This window comes from Lissotriton vulgaris, unplaced genomic scaffold, assembly GCF_964263255.1.
Source record: "Lissotriton vulgaris unplaced genomic scaffold, aLisVul1.2 SCAFFOLD_1487, whole genome shotgun sequence".
Taxonomy (NCBI): Eukaryota; Metazoa; Chordata; class Amphibia; order Caudata; family Salamandridae; genus Lissotriton; species Lissotriton vulgaris.
In genome coordinates, this window is record NW_028249612.1 from 526,828 (window position 1) to 549,835 (window position 23,008).

Below are 23,008 nucleotides of genomic sequence, written 5' to 3' on the forward strand. Positions count from 1 at the left end.
AGTGCCAAAGAACACATCGAAAATTCGCATCAGTGTCGACATGAGGATACCAAACAGAGCAATTGAAAGTTAAAGACACCCTGGCCCACACCTCAACAACATGATCAGCTGCCTAACTGACCCATGCCGATTCTCAAAACTGGACCTGTGCATAGGATATCATCAGCTAGAGCTTGACCCTCAGTCGAGATATATCACAACATTTTCCATGTACATGGGTCTCTTTCGCTACAAACACCTAAGTTTGGGCATCTCATCGGCAGCAGAAATACTATAAGAGACAATACGGCAAGTGATTAGGCCGGTAAAGAACAGCCTCAACTACAGTGATGACATTCTGGTATTTGGTCGATCAGATGACAAGCATGACAAAGCATTGCGAGATGTATGTTCCAAGCTGGAACAAGCAAGTCTAACGCTGAATGAAGACAAGTGCGAAATACTTAGAGACTAACTGGTGTTCTTCTGGCACATCTTTTCAAAAAAAGGGATGCGATCAGATTGCAGCAAAGTGGAAACGCTAGAAAAAGCGAAACCTCCATGCAAAGTTGCAGAAGTGAGGTTGTTCCTTGGGTTTGCCAGTTACTGCGCGAGATACATAAAAGACTTTGCCACGGTAAGCACCCCGCTGAGAGAACTGTTGAAACAGGGTCAGACATTCATGCGGACAGAAGACTGCAACAAGACGTTCGAGGCTATCAGACATGCAGTGATGGAGGTCGACCACCTTACGTACTTTGATCCTCTGCTATGCTCAGAACTGATGGTAAATGCCAGCCGGTGGGGTTAGGAGCTGTCTTGACACAGCATAGGCCAGACAAAGAGTCGCCAAGAGACATAATGGCATACGCAAGCAAAAGCCTGCCCGACGTTGAGAGGGCATACTCTCAGCCAGAAAAGGAAAGCCTTGCAGCAGTATGGGAATGTGAGCACTATCACATGTTCTTATATGGGAAACCATTCACCATCATAACAGATCATCAGGCCCTAGTAACAATCTATGGAAATCCCAACACAAAAATACCACCTAGAATAGAGAGATGCGGCATACGGCTGATGGACTACAACGTCAAGATCGTGCACAAGCCAAGGAAAGAGCACAACCCGGCAGACTACATGTTGCGGCACCCTTTGCCACCAACACCTGAGGCAACATCAATAGTGGAGGAGTACCTGAACTTTATACTAAAACAAAATACTCTGGCATCTATAAAAATGGCGGAGTTGGAGCTAGAAACAGAGAGGCACCCTACAATGCAGGAGGTCAAAATGGTAACAAGAAAACAGAGATGGAGGTATGTCGTCAACAACAGCGTCATGGAAAACTGAGTTATCAAAGAGGAAATGCTGGCATTTAAAAAATTCATGACGAGCTATCAGAGACAAAAATTGGAATAATTATGAGAGTAACAAGAATAGTGATGCCAAGAGCGCTGCGGAGACCGACTGTGAACTTGGCGCATGAATCACACAGAGGCATGGTAGCGACTATTAAACTGCTACAGGAAAAAGTGTGGTTCCCAGGTTAGACAACATGGTAGAGGCCACAGTCACAAACTGCCACATCTGCCAAGTGATGGGGCAACCAGCAAAACCGGAACCACTACAAATGTCAGAGCTCCCGCGGGCAGTATGGACAGAACTGGCAGCAGGCTTCTATGGGCCACTGGAAACAGGAAACTACCTGCTTGTGATAATTGATGAATTCTCCAGATTTCCCACTGTGCGACAAGTATCGTCAACATCAGCAAGCCAACGCTGCCAACTATGGACGACATCTTTGCGGCGTGGGGCTCCCCGCAACCACTAAAGACAGACAATGGTCTACCATTCTCAGGGGAAGAATTAAAAAAATGTATGGACTATCTAGGGATCCATCACAGGAAAGTAACGCCCCTGTGGCCACAAGTAAAGGGCATGGTGGAACAATTTATGGGGAAAATTAAGAAGGCTGTTCAAAGAGCAACACTGGCACAGATCTCAATAGGGCAGGCTCTGTGCCAAGTACTAAGGGACTATCGAAACGCCCCTCACAGCTCCAGAGGACGGTGTCCTGCCGAGCTAGTACTGGACAGATCAAGCAGGACCAGGCTACCGCAGCTGGAAGCAGCAGCAAAGCCAGGGCAAAGCAGCATTGCCACCAAAGATCAAGAGGCAAAGGAGAAAATGGAGACCTATGCAGATGCAAGGAGACACGCCACTCCGGCGCAACTAAAGCAAGGGGATATAGGGGTTGTACGGCAGTGGCAGCTGAGGAAATCGGACAGCCCGTTCTCATAGGAGCCATTGACGGTGACTGAGGTGAAAGGGCCTATGATAACATCAGCAGGGCGTTACCACATCACACAAAACCGCTCCCACTTCAAGGTACTCAAGATCATGGAGGAAGACAGAGGAGCGATCGCAACAGGAGACACAGACATGAGACAGGATGAGGATGCACAGATGGTCAACGGAGACACACGGCACAGAAGAGAGTGCAAAAGACCAAAGAGACTGATTAAAGAAATGTGATAAGGAGAATGTTCTCTCTCTCTCTCTCTCTCTCTCAACAATCTGTCTTTTCTGCAACAAAGGGGGAGATGTCGTGACCTGGGCATAGGGACCCTGGACCCCGACTGGTGGTAGGGGGCAATGAACCGGACATCACTTCTGGTCAAGGAGTGGGAGATGGCAGAGAGCCAGGAACTGGGCAGGGGACAGGACGTGTGATAGCATGCTGTAACCAGAAGATGAATAAAGGTACCTGAATAAATTGGATGGCTCCTGTTGTGCTTTGAGGACAACAACACGACAAAACAAAAAGGTGGTTTGTGCTGAAAGAGTTCATAATCATTCAGAACAGATTAAAAAAAGTATTGGTGAAAATCTCTTATTTGCCAAAGACCAAGGGGGTCATTAGGATGTCGGACGGACCTGCGCCCGTCCGCCACCCCTGAGGAAGAGGGACCGCATGGCAGCGGCGGTCCCTCCATGCAAATTAGGATGTGACCGCCACCCTGGCGGTCACATCCTGTTCCATTAACCTTGCGGCGGGTGCTGCTTGAAACAGCACCTGCCGCAAGGTTAAACATGCATGTTTAATATTTACATGCACAAAGCGGCAGGCACCGCGCGGTGCCTGATGCTTTGTGCATGTAAATGCTCGGGGGTACCATAGGTACCCCCCCATGTGCACCCCCTAACACCCTGGTGGCCCGCAACGGGCCCCCAAAACACCAAAGACCACATGCTTTTCCACGGCGGAAAACCCGCCGTGCAAAAGCATGTTTCCGCATAATTCCTAATATGGCTGGCGGTGTCTGATAGACCCCGCCACCATATTAGAGCTTTTCAGCCGCGGGACCACGGCGGAAAAGCGGCGGACGGTCTTCACGCAGGGGTGAATCTGCATCCTCCAGGCTGGCGGTGGCTTCGCCGGCCCAAAGGATGCAGATTCACCGCAATCCTAATCGGCCCCCTAGTGTGCCAGAGTTTCGTCAGAAACTTTGTCACAGGTGTAAACAAGAACAGACACATCGTCAAATTGGCTGAGGGATTATTATAACTGGTATGTTTTAGTCTCCAACCAAAACTTTGATAAAAGCCATCTTTCCAACGGGTTTTTGACCCAATTCAGATATGGTTTGAGGTTGTTGATAGTTTGAACAATAGCACAATCCCACAGCACTTGTTTACCCATTTCCTTTTTTCCCAAGACTGCATTGGAAAATGACATGTATAATTTTTTTTTACCCTACTGATATCAGCCTTCTGTAGCAAATGAGGGGAAGTAAACCAATCAGGCCTGCCAATGGCTTTTGGTCATAGACTTAATATAGTGAGAACATACACAGAACTCTGCCTATGGAAGTTCCAATCCCCATAAGTTATCACATACTTAGGCCAGAGGGAGGTGTGGCCAACACCATCGCTCTTTAAAGCTCTTCTCCCACTCCTGCAGCATAGCACACAGATCTCCACATCTGGGAACTCCAAGCCCTATAAATATTCACACGCTGAGGCTAGAAGGAGGCATGGCCAACACCATTGCCTATATAGCGCTTCTTCCACTGCCACGGTGGGGCACACAGAATTCTGCATCTGGAGACTCCAAGCCCCACGCCACTGAGGTCAGGAGGGGGCGTGGCCAAAACTTTTGCACTGCAAAGCACTTCTCCCACTCCTGTGGCTGAAACACAAACTAAATGCACCCAGGCAAAGCCTGGGCCTAAGAGGGGATCCATCTGCACCTATCTGTGCTTGTATGAGGCTGCGCTGGACCACCCCCCCAACTTATTGCCTTTGATAATGCCACATTTATCTGTATCTTTTTGTTGTTACAAACTTATTTAAATTGACAAGCGCTTTTCATTTTGTTTTATTTCTTTCAGCTGATGCTGAGCAGTAGCCCCACTGGCATTTTAATACTTGGAGCTCGGAAGCTGATCACTAGCTTCGGCGCTCATGTTTTAACTTTTGTTGTTCGCGCTAAGGCTGATAGCGCTTGCGTTCCTGTTGTGACGCTTATCTGCCTACCGCTACTCACCCGCTCCTGACCCCGGTCCGCCTCGGCTGTGTGCCGTTTGCTGCGGAGGGTCCCTGCAAGAGCGCCACTTCCGCTTTCTGGCACTTCCGCCCTGCCTCCAGACCGCGCAGGTGAGCGGTCTAGTGTCTCACGTTGGACGGCTTAAATGGCCATCTGGCGGAAGCGCAGCGGACGAGCGCAGCGGGAGCGCCGACTTCGCGCCGAAGTCGCGCATAAGTCAAGCCCGTCTGCGCCCGTCCGCGGCCGACCGAGGCCAGGGGCCAGGCATGCTGCTCAACGTCTGGTGTATACCTCTCAGGCCCTTCGTGCCCTTTCCTATCATGTTCTCCTTGCTCCCCATACTATAGCCACCATCCAAGGCAATAACATACTATCCTCTTCCCCGCTTACAATTCCCTCTTCACCTTCCCCTCCCATTCCCTCACTTCCTTCTGTTGCACCTCGGTTGACCCCGCCTTGTCCCAGTGGCAATGACCCTCTCACACTACTTTATCTTAATACTCGTTCCCTCCCTAAACATCAGTTAGACATATTCCAACTCCTAGATGGAGGTCTTATCGACATCTTACTCCTCACGGAAACGTGGTTAAATGCCGACTCTTACCCTGACATCTTGGCCGCCATCCCTGCAGGCTACTATATTCTCCACTCTGATAGAAACCCTGGCAGACCTGGCGGCGGAGTCGCTGCTATCATTCGCTCTCACTTGCAGTTCACTACCCTTTCCACCCCACCCATAGCTAATACAGACATTCTTACACTGAAATTTACCTCTCCTAATTCCTCATTTATCTGTATATTAGTTTACCGTCCCCCTGGCAACTCGCCTCTCTTCCCATCCTTATTCAGTAGTATGATCTCGCAAATTGCCATCAATTCCGCTCGGGTTTTGGTGGCGGGCGACTTCAACTACTGGCCCTCAGACCCCCAGGAATCCTCCCTTTCCCGTGAGTTCACCGACTCACTGCTTGGTTTAAATTTCTCCCAACACATTTTCGTGGCCACACATAACAAAGGCCACACATTAGATCAGATCTGGTCCACTAACCTCGACATCCCCTCTCCCTTGGTCTACCCTTGCCCCTGGTCTGATCACTTTTTTATTTCCTTTTCCTTGCATTTACTCTTGCCTACCCGTCCTCCGATTCCCCATAACCTTCAGGTCCGAAACTGGAAACACGCTGACATTCCCCATTTCCACTCTATTCTTGCTTCATCATCTCCCCCTGACTATCTCGACTTGGACTCCCAAGCTACCTCTCTTGATCAATGGCTGTTCTCTGCCTGCGATGTCGTTGCCCCCATCAAAACTGTTAAATCCAAACGCCCCCACGACGCTCAGCGCTGGTTTACCTCCACTCTTAAGGCGGACAAACTCCGCCTCAGACAGGCAGAGCGCCGCTGGCGGCGGAACTATGACCCTTTACTCCAAGTCACGTACTCTGATTTATTAAAGGCTTATAAACGGTCGATTATCTCGGCCAAATTATCTTATTTTTCTCAGAAGGTCTTGACCTCGGCATCCAAGACCAAAGAAATTTTTTCTATTGTAGCCGAGCTCTCCCTTCCTGATCGGGTCACCCCTCAGCCCCTTCCCACACAAGCCTTGTGTAACTCTCTTAACTCTTTTTTTTCTGACAAAATTTCCGCAATCAAAAATAACATTCCCCCCTCTACTCTGCCCTATGACTCTGTTCTCCCTCCCCCGAATCCCCACTCGTTTTCTAAATTTCCCCCCATCTCCCTGGATACTTTTCTTTCATTGCTTCAGACGGTGAGCTCTGGCTCGCCTAACGATTGCTGCCCCACGTCTATCTTAAGAGCGGCTTTCGCGGCTTGCCCCGGTCCCCCTCTTGATCTCTTAAATCAATCTCTTTTGTCAGGCTCTGTCCCTAATGCTTTTAAAAGCGCTGTGGTGGTCCCCATTTTAAAAAAACCGGGTCTTGACCCCTCCATGTTAGCCAATTACCGCCCCATCTCCCTCCTTCCTTATTTAGGAAAGGTCTTAGAGACCTATGTCACCCGCTGCCTCAGTGCCTTTATCGAGGAAACTCATTTCCTCGACGATCGACAGGCTGGGTTTAGACCCGCCCACTCCACCGAGGCAGTTGTGGTGGCAGTCATGGACACACTGAAACAGGGAGCTGACAGGAATTTGTCCCAGGCCCTTGTACTCTTAGACCTCTCAGCCGCCTTCGACACGGTCGACCATGGTATCTTGGTCGACCGTGTCAGAAACGCTGGCATTTCTGGCTTGGCCCTGTCATGGGTGGTATCTTTTCTTCACTCTCGTTTTCAATCTGTCCGGCTTTCTTTCTTTTCTGCTCCTCTATCCTCTCTCTCCTGTGGTGTCCCCCAGGGTTCTGCTTTATCCCCGCTTCTGTTTAACCTCTACATGCAGCCCCTTCTTGTCTCCCTTCGTCAGTTTTCACTTACTGCTTTCAACTATGCAGATGATCTGCAGCTTATTTTCCCTCTCAATCCTTCTCCCTCCTCTTGTTCTAATTTTCAAAATGCTATGCTCTTCATCTATGAGTGGATGAACCTTAGTCAACTGAAGCTCAACCCTAGTAAAACGGAGCTGGTGGTGACCGGCGGTCCTCTTACTCCCTGGTCTCCCAACTTCTGGCCTGTAGCTTTGGGTTCCCCTCCTTGTCCAGTGAACTCAGTGAAGAGCCTGGGGGTGACTATTTCTAGTAACCTCTCAATGCGGCCTCACATCAACACCGTCACGTCGGCCTGTTTTTTCCACCTCCGCCGTATCGGGAAGATTCGCAGGTTTCTATCTCAAGAGGCCCTTATTCTTGTCATCCTGGCCCTCATCACCTCACGTCTAGACTATGCCAACTGTCTATACGTGGGGGTCCCTGCCTGCCACCTTTCCCGTCTTCAACTGGTTCAGAATCAGGCAGCCAGACTTATTTTTCGGCAGCCTAAACATCAGCATGTCACCCCTTTGCTGAAAACTTTACACTGGCTCCCTGTTGCACAGCGGTGTGTTTTCAAAATGGCCTGTATTATTTTTAAATCCCTGTTCTCATGCTCTCCTGCCTTCATTTCTTCTTGTCTACTTGCCTATGTCCCTTCCCGCCATCTCAGATCCTCGGCTCACAACCTCCTGATTACCCCCAGATTTAACCGCAAGAAACATGGAGGAGCTTGCTTCTCCTTCCTTGCTCCGGCTAACTGGAATTCCCTCCCTCTTGCCATTCGGCTGTCTACTGACTATCGTTGCTTTCGCAACTCTCTAAAAACTTACCTGTTTCGTTTGGCGCATGCTTAGCTGCTCGGCCCCTGAATGTTCTCTATCCACCCGGTCTTGAGCGCCAAGAAACCAATTGGTGTATGTGCGCGGTACCAAATTCTTTTTTAATAATAATAATTAATAATAATAATTTAATTAATAATAATAATTGGACCATTTTGGTTGCTTGACACTAAGGGACCGATTGCGATGTTGTTCGGAAACTGTTCCAAAGGAATCGGTCTTGGAATAATTTCCAAACGAATCGGGTCCTGCAAGTCCGAACGATCAATTACGATGTGTCCCAACATCGTTCGGTCAGACTCACATTGACTTCAATGGGAGCCTGTGTTCCGAACGACAATACAGGCTCCCATTGAATAAAGGGGTGGTTGGGGGAAAAACTTGCACCCTGTGGCAGGCACCCCATTGTGCCTGCCACATTGTGCATGGTTGGGAAGAGGGGTCACTTGGGTACCCCCACAGGCCCCAATCAAATGGCTCTGGGTGAATGGGGGCCTGCGATGGGCCCCGAAAGGCCAATTTCGACAGCAGTTTCATGCCTGGCAGACCTAATCGGAATGGCTGTCCGAATCGGTCATTATAATTGCTCGTTCGGAACCCCTGTCTATAGAGCTGTATGTTTTGGCTCTTAAAGACTCTGGCTGGCCGATTGCCTTTCAGAATTAATTCAGACTAAGCATGGGCGAAAAATCCAATCCGCTCGCGGATTTTCGGTAAATTCGCAATCCGCGAGATTCGCGAATTTCCCGCAAATTCGCACGCAGCGGATTTTTTTTTCTTGGTGATACAATTTTGCGGCGTGCGGCGTTCACTTACCGTCATTCAGCATTTGTCGAGTTGTTGTTTTTCTCGATATTTTTGCGAGTGCTGCGCCATTTTGGATCTTGCTGCGGGATGCCGCGGGAGTATGGCGACGCATCGCGAGAGTTCGCAATTGCGAACATGTAGGTGCGGCGGGCAGCAACAATCTCGCACTCGCGAAATTACAAAATTTGCAATTCTGCACAAGAAATCCACTAGCAAGCAGCATAGACCTTCTGAAAATGATGATTTTTATCAGAATAACTCCTCAGGTTGACATTTGCCTGCACTTTTTGGGATTTGAGGCCTTTTGACTCTCTTTGGATCACTTTTGGATTAGAAATCAACTTTCATAAGTAAGTTTGTTTGGGGCATTACAGTTGCTGTTCTGCAGAAAGCCCTCAGCAGGTGCAAAAGTTCACTCATCATTAGTAACCATTCCCTGTAGTACTTCCTGAGGGCCCCTCCAGAGTTCAGTTGCCTATGTTTGTTTGGGGCATTACAGTTGCTGTTTTGCAGAAAAACGAATTTTCAAAAATGAAAGAACTCAGCAGGTGCGAAGGTTCAAACTCATCATTAGTAATGGTAACCATTCCCTGTAGTGCTTCCTGACTGGGGCCCCTCCAGAGTTCAGTTGCTAGTTGCAACAATTGTATGACCCTGCTCTGACCCTCACAGCAGGCTCATAGAATAGCTACAAGTAGGCCACAAAGTTCCTGGGAAAAAAAAGTTGCACTGCAACAGAAAGCAAATTACAGATAAGGAAGCAGGTGCCAGACTGGAATTTTAAAACAGTGACACATTAATAAACCAACCCCAAATTAATTCACGTCAGTTGAAGCAGGGCAGGTGTGCTTGCTTTTCCCCCCCATAATCTACAGTGATGATGAACCAGAGGGTGGCATTGATGTACCAGAGGGTGGCCTGGGTGAAACAGAGGGTGGCAGTGGTTAAACAGAGGGTACTGGGAACCTGTGATGATGAACCAGACGTAGAAACAACATAGTCGCGACCGTTGCGAGCTGACAAGTAAGTTCGCAATTGCGAACTAGTACCAAACCCTCGTGAACTGGCAGAAACCCTTGCGAACACAAAAAAAAATCCGCAAATTCGCGAGAATTCGTGGATTTTGCGGATTGCGAGTTCGCAAATACGCAAATTCGCGAACGCCAGATTCGCAAAATTCGCCCATGCTTAATTCAGACTGCCCGAATGGTTTCTGGGCATCATATTCGGTCACTGGGAAATGTGTACGATTCGTTCGGAAACAACGGTTCCGAATCAGATTCTGCAATACCGAATACCATCCGGAGCCTTTCTGAACATCATCAGAATCGGCCCCTAATGGTTTAATTGGTTTATGTGAGCTTCATTAGACTCCCTCCTTTTTGCTGGGCTGATATAAACATAGTCTGACCAATACTGGATTACTATCACAGATGCACTTAATTGCTGGGCCTGGACCCTGGCACACTTATTATAAAGGGCCAATGCAGCTCAACTCATATTCGTTTTTTAGCAAGACACTCTTGAGTGCCACCCGTTGACATTGTACAGGCATCTTGATAGTAATATAAATATAGCTGTTATTTGTACTAGTATTATGTTTTGATAGAAGGGTCGCTTTTTGTCTTCAAGGTAGTATTGCATGTACAGAGTTAAATTACTATTATATTTGGCCTTATTGTGCTTAGAAGACCTGCAGATACATTTCGAGGGGACTACTTTAAACCCAAATTGCATATATTTGCTAGGCCTGATGCCCCACTCACTACTAATAAAAATGTTACGCACCAGGATGTTCCCCAAACAGGCATGGCTGAAACGAGTGAGAATACCCTACCTCAACAGAAGCTCTAACTCTCCCTAGAACCTATAGATTGCTCCTAGAGCATCAAATGCTCTAATAGATTTTAAAGTTGTACACATTGAAGAACCCAAGCAGCTTCACCCTCCAACTGAGCAACCTATTGTCTTAGACTGTATTCATAATACTAGAACTTCATAGTCTAAACCAGCCCTTGTTTTTTTTATAAAAAAAAGCAGATGCAAGTAACTTCCTTTCTTACGGGTGAAGTTAACCATTTTAGTATACTGGTTATGTCCTTGAAGACAAAACTGCTGAGATTCAATCATCTGGGTCTAATCTCAAAGGAGAGTCCGATAAGGCCATTACCCTTCAATCTAAGTCATCTGATATAAGGGCCTGGCCCCAAGACATTAGTGTCATCCCTGTTAGTCCTCGTGACTCCCCTATGTCAAACCTACACAGTTGTTTATGATTAATGTACGGAAAACATAAAGAATAACTGTGGGTCTAGAAATGTAAAATGACTGTGTGTGGAAATGGCTATGTGTAAGCTTAGAATATAAGCAAACTACTGGACAGATACCTATTGTGAGTAAGTGTCCATCAGTTACTTTTCCTGTACTGCCCAATTCATCATATGGTCTACTTCACAGTAGGTAGTCCGGAACAACCAACTCCAGGATGTTATTGGGAGATGGTTGATATTGGTGAGGTAGTTTATAGCATGGTAGCTAGATGTTGTTTGTAACTGAAAGCAGTGCAAAAGTGATTAGTGAATGGTGATGAAAAAAAGGTGGTGTTTCTAGTAAAATTGGATAGTGAACGTAATATACCTTTATTCTGGAGCCGTGCACTTCCAACAATAAAAACAAATAGAGTGCAAACAAGTCAGATCGTTTTAACAAATAAATACTGACTGGGTTATCTTGACCAGATACTATCCAATTTTACTAGAAACACCACCTTTTTTTCATCACCATTCACTAATCACTTTTGCACTGCTTTCAGTTACAAACAACATCTAGCTACCACGCTATAAACTACCTCACCAATATCAACCATCTCCCAATAACATCCTGGAGTTGGTTGTTCCGGACTACCTACTGTGAAGTAGACCATATGATGAATTGGGCGGTACAGGAAAAGTAACTGATGGACACTTACTCACAATAGGTATCTGTCCAGTAGTTTGCTTATATTCTAAGCTTACACATAGCCATTTCCACACACATAGTCATTTTACATTTCTAGACCCACAGTTATTCTTTGTTTTCCATAGTCTAAAGGGGGATTATAACTGTGCCTAGGTCGTTAAATATTCCCTCGGACCCTCTCTCCAACTCTTTTGTTTGTTATGATTAATGTACCACTTATAGTATTAGGAGCAAGAGAGAACCTGGACCCATTAAAAATATAAAATCATACATTGGATCAGAAACATCAGACATTGTACTCTATTATTTTGAATATTATAGACTCCAGGAGTTGCTCTAACTGCCCTTCAAATTGTATTGAAGTAAGGATGAGGACTCACGGATAGGAGTGGCTGATCAACCTTGATTTAAGAGAAAAACTTCAGGCTGGCTCTGATATACGCTTTAAAGTCAATGACCTGAGCGCTATAATAATCATGTGAATTTTACATACAGCAGAACTGTTATTACTGTGGCTAGCCTACCAACTCGCTGTATTGATCCTACTAGAGATGTTTGCAGCAGTTATCTTAATGATGCTGATTGACTTTACAGTACAACTGTTATTCAATTGAGGCCATTGGCATAGAGTAATCGTACTCCCTGTGGCCACTCATACAAGCTCACTGGGACTAGATTTGTGATTGCCCTTTCAGCAACAAATTGCAAAGAACCTGCATATAGATTCTTGAGTGAGGGATTGCCCACAGGCCCACTTGTTATTTAAAATCAAACTAATCAAATTGTAAACTTACTCATATCCCAGAATGTGGCAGGACTCTCCTATACGATTTTGGAGCCTGATTGGCACACTTTTATCTAACAATGAGTTGTGCCAATTGCAAGAGAACTGGATGGTCAACTCACCCCACAATTACGATATTTGTAATTTCACCTTCCAGCTATACCAGTTAAATCAGGAAGGGCTGCTGGAGGCCTGGTCACATGGATTGGAATCTCCACCTGTTATACGATGACAACTGTGGTATATTGGTTCCTCCGATATCTGAGGTTTGTAACAGAGAGATATCAACGGGCACTCATTTTGTATATGTCTATATTCGCACTGCAGCTACAAATAGTCGACTGTACTGACCCTGTTGGATGACCTTGGAGAACCTTGATAGAACGTCAAAAAGCTAATTGTGAAGGGATTTTAATATCTCTTTTGAACCAATAAATCGCTTATCAGATCACTCAAGAATAGGGCAATGTGCTCAGGATTCCTTCCCTTGACTTGGAGCCATTGGAGATTTGCTCAACGTACCCAACTCAATTATTTCCTCTGTCTAGAATATGGCTTAAGGGCCTGTAATGGATGGTCTAAGTCTGACAGGAAGAGGAAGCATACCTTTATGAGGGGCACATATGTTAGTTGGATGGAATACATACCTGAACCTGTTATGAGTTGGTAGACTTCATTATAGATGGGCATGATAGCAAACATAATGCCTTAATATTGCCATTGATGGATATGCGCCCTAAGGATTTCGAATTTGAGGCTCCTGAGATTGAGGTAACCTGTTATTGTTAACTCCTGAACAAGAGTAAAATGGCAAAGTATCATCTTAATTAAAGTCAAGCAAAAATGTATGACCTATTCTGTACAGCCTTAATACCATATATCCATAAACATCCCAGCAAAATTGTTTCAACCCAGATTCACTATTTTTTTTTCATTGCCTTAAAGGAACGTTTGGGCAATTCTGAATTAAAAAATCTTTGTAAATTATTACTGTCGACCCTTCAAGGGTAGATGAAAGAGGTAAATTTCCTCATGGCCATTTAAACCGCTTTAGCCTAAAATTTGCATTATCGACCAGGCTTTTTGACTTGATCTGATAACGTAGGAATGTACCAATTTATTGAAGGACTACCTGTATATTGCATTCATGGACCTAAAAGTAGCTTTTGTTTGTTATAGCTCTGGGAACATCTACGAGTGATTACGGCACAAGAGCCGTTGGTCCACCGCATCGCTAGAACGCACAAGGGCAATTACTCACAAGTGAGATTGGGGGAGTTGACAGAGTGCATCTCTGTCACTAAAGAAGTTAGATAGGATCCCTTTACTTGAGCGATCTTAATAACAGTAGTAGAACCTATAAACAATGCCCCAAAATGTCAATGTTCTTGATTTACTTCTGTGGACGTAAGCATGGGCGAATTTTGCGGATCTCGCGTTCGCGAATTTTGCGGATTTGCGGATTCGCAATCCGCAAAATCCGCGAATTCCCACGAATTTGCGGATTTTTTTTTTGTGTTCGCCCGTGTTTCTGCCAGTTCGCGAGGGTTTTTACAATTTCGCAATTTGCGAACTTACCTGTCGGGTCGCAAGTTTTGCGAACTTGTTGTTTCTACGTGTCCAGCCTGTTTGGGACACTCTTCTTCATCACTGCCACTCTCTGTCACCACTGCCACTCTCTGACTACTCATGCCACCCTCTGGCCCACCCATGCCACCCTCTGTTTCATCACCACACCCTCTGGTTGTCCAGTGTACATTATTTTCGGCAAAGCAAAGCACACCTTCCCTGCCTCAAGTGACCTGAATTAATTTGGGGCTGATTAATGTGTCACAGAATATTTTTTTAGCTGGCACCTGCTTCCTTAGTGCGCCCTGATTAGTGATCTTTTGCACTTGCTAAGTGCTTTCATTGTTGCAAAATTAGTTAAAACACCTGCCCTGCCCCAACTGACAATAATGAATTAGGGGCTGATTAATGGATTTTAACTTCCAGCCTGGCTCCTGCTTGTCTCCCTTAGCTGTAATTCAGGACCTTTGTGGCATATGTGTAACTATTCTGAGGTTCAGAGCAGGGTCACATAATAGTTTCAACTGGCAACTGAACTCTGGAGGGGCCCCTCAGGAAGCACTACAGGAAATGGCTACTAATGATGAGCCTGAACTTTTGAACCTGGTAAGTAGTTACTTTCAGTTTTGCTAAGATCGTATTTCTGCAATTTTGCACTTATTCGCGGGGCGCGAACTCACGCGAACAGTGCGAGCAGTGCGAGCAAAATCCGCTGCTCGCGGATTTGCGGATTTTGCGGGAGATTCGCGAATCTCGCGGATTGCGAATTTCCCGAAAATCCGCAAAATCCGCAAGCGGAACGGATTTTCCGCCCATGCTTATGTGGACGACACCTTGCTTGTGACTTACACCCCACAAGTTCTCCAAAAAGTGATGAATTCCAGACTTATTGGGAAGACAAGTTCCTAGAAATAAATAGTTTATAAACTAAATATATGACCATTAACCCCCCCAAAAAACGTATAGGGGTAGCTTACTAATGGGAGGTACTTGCTTCAAATAAGTCAATAGATTTGACTATTTGGGGATCAGGGTGGATAATTGGCCCTCTTGAGCCCCCCTCACATCATAAAAAGTAAGACAATTAAGATACACAGAAGTGTGACTGTTCTTAAGTATCACATGATTTGCACACCATGGCAATATCTCAGGCCTTAAGGGAGTACAAGGCAATGGCCCAGTCAGCCACTCTATACAGCAAAGCACACAAGATGAGGCACAGGGTCAAGACTGATATGCATATGGCCATGTCTGAACTGGGGTGGCCTGGTGAGCAAAATAACGATGGATTAAACCCAAATCTGTGACTGGGGGTGAATGTTTTGCCATTGTGCAACATTCCATCCATCTTGTGTGTTTAGCCACTCCATACAGCACAGAACCTTGGGACTTAGAAGATTCCACTGAACTAACGATCAGTGAAAACTATTTTGTTCGATTGTTACTTAGTCTCCCAGTGAGCACCCCACATTACCCCTTCATTTTGACCGAGCCATAGAAAAAGTTGACCAACTGGCAGCATTACGGCTACTTATCTTTTGGATCTGTTTGTGGGCGACTCCAGAGCTTTGTATTTATGTCAGGCTCCTCCTTCCCGAATCCTCTGGATTATGCTGATGCTCAGAAGGGGTCCACCTTCTGATGGCCTCAAGTCTGAAATGTGAATACACACAGACTGTTGGGATAGTCAAGTGAGGTAAGGAAAGGGTAGGAACAGCTGTGAGGGAGATCTGGACAAGGAAAACAATGAAACATAGGGTAAGTGTATGTTCGTATACCTGTATTTCCATAAATGTATTTACCACATTCAAATAATACTAACTTACCTTTTTTCCTTTGCAGGTAGGAAATATGTAAGTTTTTGATGCCAGGAGAGAGTAGGGTGAATGCAAGGTTTCCACATAACATAGTAAATTAAAAGAGAATACACATGAGAAACAACTCCTAACATTGATATCACACTTTTGTTTTTCATTGTTCTCTTTCACCTACCTGTAAATATCTGTGGTAACACTTGTAGTTTGCAATACAAAGGTCATGGTGGGACACCCTTACTTCTAACTATCTCCTGGGATAGAAGATAAAGAACAACCAGGATAAGACAAAGTAAATTCTTGCTATGTTAATAAAAGTCTTAACATCGCCCACGATGATGACTGTTCAGCCTACAGTCAACTGAACCAGACAGCTCATCTTCAACTGAACAAAGGAATGTTAGCGAAAAATCTGTGGAATCCTGGTTTGGATGCCACTTGCCTTTCTTGTTATCCTGTCTTGCTGCTCAGCCCTATCTGGGTGAATGGTGGAATGTTGAGTGTGTGAGGCAATATGGAATGTGTGGTGTGCCTTGTGGATGGATGACAGTTGGAAGAGAGGGCTGAGTAGCAGGAGAGCAGGCAGTTAAGAAAATGTTTTGTGTCTTTAAGGTAGGATTTCAATGTCACAACGTGAGGGAAGAGAAAGGAGTCAATATACATTGATAGATGTTCCGTTAGACTTCCTTGTGAAGCCACAATAGGTCTTCCCGGTGGATTTAGTTTATCTTTATGAACCTTTGGCAGGTAATAGAATGTAGGTGTGATGGGGCTAAGACATCTCAAAAACAGATATTCAACAACAACCTATTTCTGTTTGGGAAACAACTGTGCAGACAACTATCAGACATGGCGATGGGCACTTGCTCCGCCCCCAGTTTCGCGAACCTTTTCATGGGGTTGTGGGAGGAGCAGGTGGCCTGGTCACCAAATATTCAAGAATGGAGTTGCAGGATTAAGGGGTGGTATCGTTATATAGACGATTTGTTTATTACAATGGACAGCCCTGTTGAAATGGCAGCTATGTATATTGATGTTCTAAACAACAATGAGGTTAACCTAAAATTTTCTGGAGAAATAAGCAGCAAAGAGGTTAATTATTTAGATCTCACGGTATATATTGAAGAGGGGAAGATTCAGACCAAACTCTTCAGAAAATCAACCGCTGGGAACTCCACATTGTATGCCACCAGTAGCCATCCGACTAAGTTGGTCAACAGCATCCCGTATGGAGAACTGTTAAGACTTAAAAGAAACAACTCATGTGAACATGAATTTCGAAAGGCTACTAAACAAAGTCTGTCTAGATTTAAGGTCAGAGGTTACAAAGATGGGGTGCTAACACAGGCACTTAATAAAGTGAATAAGGTACAGAGGGACGAATTACTAAAGACAAAGGAGAAGAAATCTGAATGTGGTGGTTTTAGATTCATCACCCCTTTCTCCAATAATGCAGGGGGTCTTAGGAGGATCTTGAAAAAGAATTGGAATATCCTCTTAACTGATAACATCATTAAAGCAGATTTACCATCGAATCCCCTTATTACCTTTAGTAAGGCTAAAGCCCTGAAAGACCATCCAGTACATAGTCACTATGAGGGACATGTACCTAAACCTCCATTGGAACCATTAAATGGCTTCTTCCCATGCGGGCGTTGTAAAGCATGCAAATTCAGCAAACGTTCCTTGACTTATACGGTCCCAGGTCTAGCTACACCTAAGAAAATTAAGAAATTTCTGACTTGTACCACTCCATATGCCATATATTGTTGGACTTGTCCGTGTGGCAAGAGATATTTTGGGAGTACTACCCACCAAGTTAAAATCCGTATATTGGAGCATATGCGTGCTATTAAAAATGTAGACGAGTCTTATCCCGTAGCTAGGCATTTTGACAAGGCCCATGGACGGAACAGGGATCTGTTGACCTACATGTGCCTTGATATTGTCCCCATGAGTGTGAGGGGGGGTGACCGATTACAGAGACTAAGACGTCTCGAGTCAAGGTACATAATAGACCTACAAAGTAAAATGCCTAATGGTCTGAATATGCACGAAGAATTGGCAGTCCACTTGGGATAGTGATTTTTGTAAAGAATTGGATATCTGTAATGTTGCAATATTTATTCTCCTATGAAATGTTATGGTCTTCTTTTCTTAGAGAGTGTCGGATAAACTAATGTAGTGAAATTTGAGAAACCATTGATACTGCATAAATTTGTAAATGTGTAAATGTGATTATATGATGGAACAAATATGAGAATGAATTGTCTATAAATTCTAAATATGAACTAGTCTCAACAAACGCTGTAAGAGGACAGATTATGTGTGGAGTATAAGGTTGGACAACTCTAGCCCATACAGGGCGAGATTATGTGAGTAATTTTGTGGATAAATTGTTGGAATTCACGCCCATCCAGGGCGATATTGAATCAGGTTGAAATGTATCATAATTGTGTATACTATGTATCTACATAATACAAGGATGTAACTATGTTCCAATCGAGTAGAACGTTGGTGTAATGCACGTTACAAGATGGCGACGCCAAATTGTAAGGCGTCAGTCCTATGTTGATGTCCATGAATTAAGACTCCACAGCATTTAAATATGTGCAATGGCCATGACGCCAACTGTTAAACAATTGACGAAGGCTATACGCCGAAACGCGTCTTGTTGATGTGCTGAAGATTTCCAATTAAACAACTTTTGTGAAACCACCCCTACAAGTGCTGCTGTCTATTACAGGCTATTCCTGTAGGATGTCTTGGAGCTTTATGTGTATACATATGTATATGTGTATATGTATATGTATATATATCTATATATATATATATATATATATGTGTGTATGTGTGTATATGTGTATGTGTATATGTGTATGTGTATATGTATGTATATGTGTATATATGTATATGTAATAACAAGTGTAGAATTGGAGCAGTCCCATTCAGTCCTCCACCTTCAACCTGACTTAACAGTGGGGAATGTGTTGAACTCAGGAGGAGTCAATTTACTATTCCCACTCCAACATAAGCAACAGAAAGGAAAGTGTTGGATTTTGTATTGATCAAATTTATTATTCCCACTTCAGTGTCGCACCTGCACCAGCTGGGAAAACGTTACCTTTAGAAGGCTCAGATTTATCTTCCCTAACTTAAGTTAATGAAGATAAATAGCATAGCCCACTATGAGAAGAGGGCCCTGCTAGGGGCCTCCAAAGTCACTTTCCACCAGGCTTTCTATGTCGGAAAGCCCAACATGGAAGGGCTGCCGGAAACCGACATCATAATTCTGACGGCGGAAACAGCGTATAGGGATCACCCATTCGATCCACCTCGCCAATAGGTTCCTTGAGCTTGTTTAAAGGCAACGGGAATGACGTCCGGTTTAAATTCCGACTGCTTTGATTGAAATTAGGCGGTCAGAATTGAAATAGTTGATGTTGGTCAGCAAAGTCGGAGGCTTTCCGACTGACAACAAAATCAGGCCCTAATTATTTAAATATTGCACACAAACCTTAAACATGATATAATCAATTAGAGTCAATATTATTATAAAAAATCAAAAATGAACATCTAATTAACTGACAAATAATTACCATATTTTAATCATTATTGAATAACAAATTACAGAAATGCTTATCAAATTAACAACTTAAAACTTATAACAACTGTGTACCTAATTAAAAAATAAGCATTTGAAAACTTCCCGTTTTATTCACCTACAAACCCAACAACCCACAAAAAATGGCCGAAAATAATAAGAAATCTTAAAATATACAACCAAGTGAAATAACATACTCTAAATATTAAAACTAATAAATAAAAACGTAACTATATAATTACAAAAATATTATCTACAGCTATATTTATTATATCCCGCTACAGTCTTTCCCTTAATATTTTTGCCATCACAATATTTTTGATACAATATGTGTGTCTCACGATATTTGTGAAACAATATTTTGGTGGAATTCCAAACATGCTGCATGATTAGACATGCTTGACTTGAAGTAGCATTCCCTTGGTGGAGTGCCTACCATAGATGCAGGAAAAGTCGGAAACCTTGAATAAAACTGCAAAGAAATTACTGGTAGAATTGAGATTGAGCATTTAATCATCCTGCTCAACAACACTATAATGGAACATGTATAAGGTGCGGCAATTATGAGGAACTAGAACAACATAATACATACCTGAAAAGACGTTAAATGAAGATTGAGACTGGTATGGCAAATTTTCGATTGTAAAAATATTTTTTGTGAGAGATGTCTTAGAACTTTCATCATGCAATTTCACCATATTGAAGGAAATTAATATATAAGATCAACCCTGTTTTCACAGCTGTGAATGTATTTATAGAGTACACAATCAGGTAAACGGTTCTCTAGAGCTGTAACGGTGTGTCCATTAAGTCTTTTTAAAAGTTAAAATTGTATCCGAATTGGGAATTAAAGTCCAATCTAGTCGTAACTGTAGCATTTCAACTCATTTACAAAATGTCCAATATTTTCTTTTTTATTGGCGTATTTTTTTTTATCTGCAGGTGTCTTGTCTTAAAATATTTGATTTTAAGAATGTAAAAACATTACATTAGACTGTACTAATGATATTGTAAAAGCTGAACATGATCTTCTCTTCAGCAGTAGAACCTGCAAATATATAGGTGGGAAAGCAGTGACATATCCACTACTTGTTATGCATGCTGGATAGTGATATTGCCTTGTACTTAGCAATTAAGATATTTGTTTTGTGTCGGTTTACATCTAATTCCGATGAAAAGTTCACAGATGATTCCCATAATCAAGACAGTCGAACATTTTGAAGTCAAATATGCTGTTCAAACTGGTGCCCTAAAGTTTGTCTGCCTCTCTTCTGCAGTTTTGCACCAATCTGACTATACTCCTACAACATGTCCTTTGGAAGGATGTGTTAATTGTAGAAAGCGTTTGTGTTTTATATCCGTTGCTTCCTTCCATGTGAATATGTTTTACTACTGCAGTGAAACACCTTGTAACCTGATTGTTTGGCATTCCTTTCCAGAACCCCAAATATCGATGGCTTGGCAAGAGAAGGAGTTAAGCTTACTCATCACATTTCTGCTGCTCCACTGTGCACACCAAGCAGAGCAGCTTTCATGACTGGACGGTACCCATTCAGATCAGGTACTCAATATCACAACACAAGCACGCACTTACTGAATAATCACCTTGCAAAAGAGAGAGCACGGAGTTTAGTACAAGAATTCAAATTACATGGGCCATATTTGTCATGATTGTGTGAGACCTATGCAGGGAAACTTTGTAAATACTCTAGCGATCCGGTAGGGGCCTATTCAGTGCAATTTTCTCTGAGAATCTGTCTCTTACTCCTGTCTTAGATGGTAATGAACAATTTCCTAGCTAACGTAACAAAGTTTCAATTCTATTAAGGACTAGGAGGCAAGGATTATGCAGTCCTTTCTTCTCTTTATTAAAATAGCACATTCAAAGAAAACCAATCACAAAACTTTTTTTTTTGAACTACATGAGCACATGGGGCACAGTGTCCATAGTAACCGTCATCCAATGACGAGTGCGTCCGCTGTATAACTGGTCCTGACGTCCCTTCCACTTCCTCTTCTTCTCTGTGAGGAAAAGTCTCGGGAACACTCATCAATCCTTCTGGTCTTGTCCTAAACCAACACAAGACAAACCGTTATCCTGTTCTTCTTCCGTGTACGGAAGCATAGAGAGGCAATACATAGCATTTCCAGTAAAAGAGAACACCTGTGAAAACCATGTCATGGAGAACTTAATACACACGAATATATCCGGATTGTATTCAACATGAACACAACATAGCAGTATAATCACATCAAACCCCAGCCCAGTAGTATAAACACATCAAAACCATAGTGTAAGGTGCTACTTACTGAATGTACGAAAATTTCGGGTGGGGTAAGACCAGCAAGTCTCGGGAGGGATAATCCTCGTTCCTAGTCCTTAATAGAATTGAAAGTTTCTGTTACGTTAGCTAGGAAATTTTTCATTCTATGTAGGATGGAGGCAAGGATTATGCAGGCTTAAAGCCTATCCACCACCAACTCTGCTGCGCCATTGATGGGTTTGAAATAGAATTTCTTGAACGTGGATTCGGAGGACCAATCTGTCGCTGCCATATTGTCCTCCATTAGACCGCCTACCTGCACGGCCTTAGATGCCATCGCTCCTCTCGTGGAGTGAGCCCCAAATCTGGTCACATCCACCCCCGCCTCGGTCATGATCCAACGGACCCACCTGGCGATGGAAGGAGAGGAAACCGCCTTAAAAGGTTTCTGCAGGGAAATAAGGAGCTGACTCTCTCCAGGAGGGTGATATTCCATCGTCATGTCCTCATACGCCTTGAGGCACCTCACAAAGTTTGGGTTGGTCTGGAAACGTAGGATACGATACCGACCTAATATTAGTCTTGGTCCTCCTTGCAACCGTAAAAGTGACTCCTTCCGAAGTGAACATCCGTGCCGTGATATCCAGTGCCCTCACGTCCGAGACGCCTTTGCACTAGACCAGGCACAGTAGGATCTCCAACTTAGCTGACAATTCCTGTCTGGAAAGATTCTGATTATCCCGCCAGGAGCAGAGGAACCGCAGTACGATGTTGACATCCCAAAGGTATTCATACCTGGGTTCCGGGGGCTTAGATAGCCTGGCGCCTCTCATCAGTTTGCAAACCCAATGGTGCTCTCCCGCCGGCTTACCATCGATGTGGGCATGTCCCGCCAAAATGGCGGATCTGAAAGAATTAATAGACCGGTAGGCCAACCCCGACTGAGCCAACTCGGCCAAAAAATTCAAGATGTGACTAACGTCCGCCCCCACGGGATCGGCGTGTCTTCCCAGACACCAACAACCCCACCGTTCCCAAGCTGAGTGGTACCTCTTGACCGTTCCTGGAGCCAGGCTCCACAAATGATGTTCTCAGCGTCCGCCGAAAGGTGTCCGTCTTGCCCACATCCCCTGCAAGGTCTCCTGAAGCACCAACGGATGTGGTTCCCACAGGGGGCCCGAGAGCAATGAAGGGAACAAGGGCAGTCGAATCGGACAGTCCCATGACCTCTCCAACAGAGGGGGAAACCACGTCTGGGCCCGCCAGAAGGGAGTCACCAGGATCAAGGACGCTTGCTGACGGCGAACTTGTGCCGCTACCCGCGGAATCATGAGAAAGGGGGGAAATGCATAAGCTTGTTCCTGCGTCCAGTCCTGCAAGAACGCATCGACCGCCGACGCCTCCGGGTCCAG

The 23,008-nt window shown here is 44.4% G+C and overlaps 1 protein-coding gene across 1 annotated transcript in view; it reads left to right on the forward strand.

The window, feature by feature from the left end:
* Window positions 1-23,008, forward strand: part of LOC147663526 (arylsulfatase D-like) — a 279,974-nt gene that overhangs the window by 220,430 nt on the left and 36,536 nt on the right. The window contains exon 4 of the mRNA XM_086950387.1: window positions 20,772-20,893. Coding sequence (XP_086806513.1) covers window positions 20,772-20,893 — 122 coding nt within the window. The remainder of the gene's footprint in view (window positions 1-20,771; window positions 20,894-23,008) is intronic.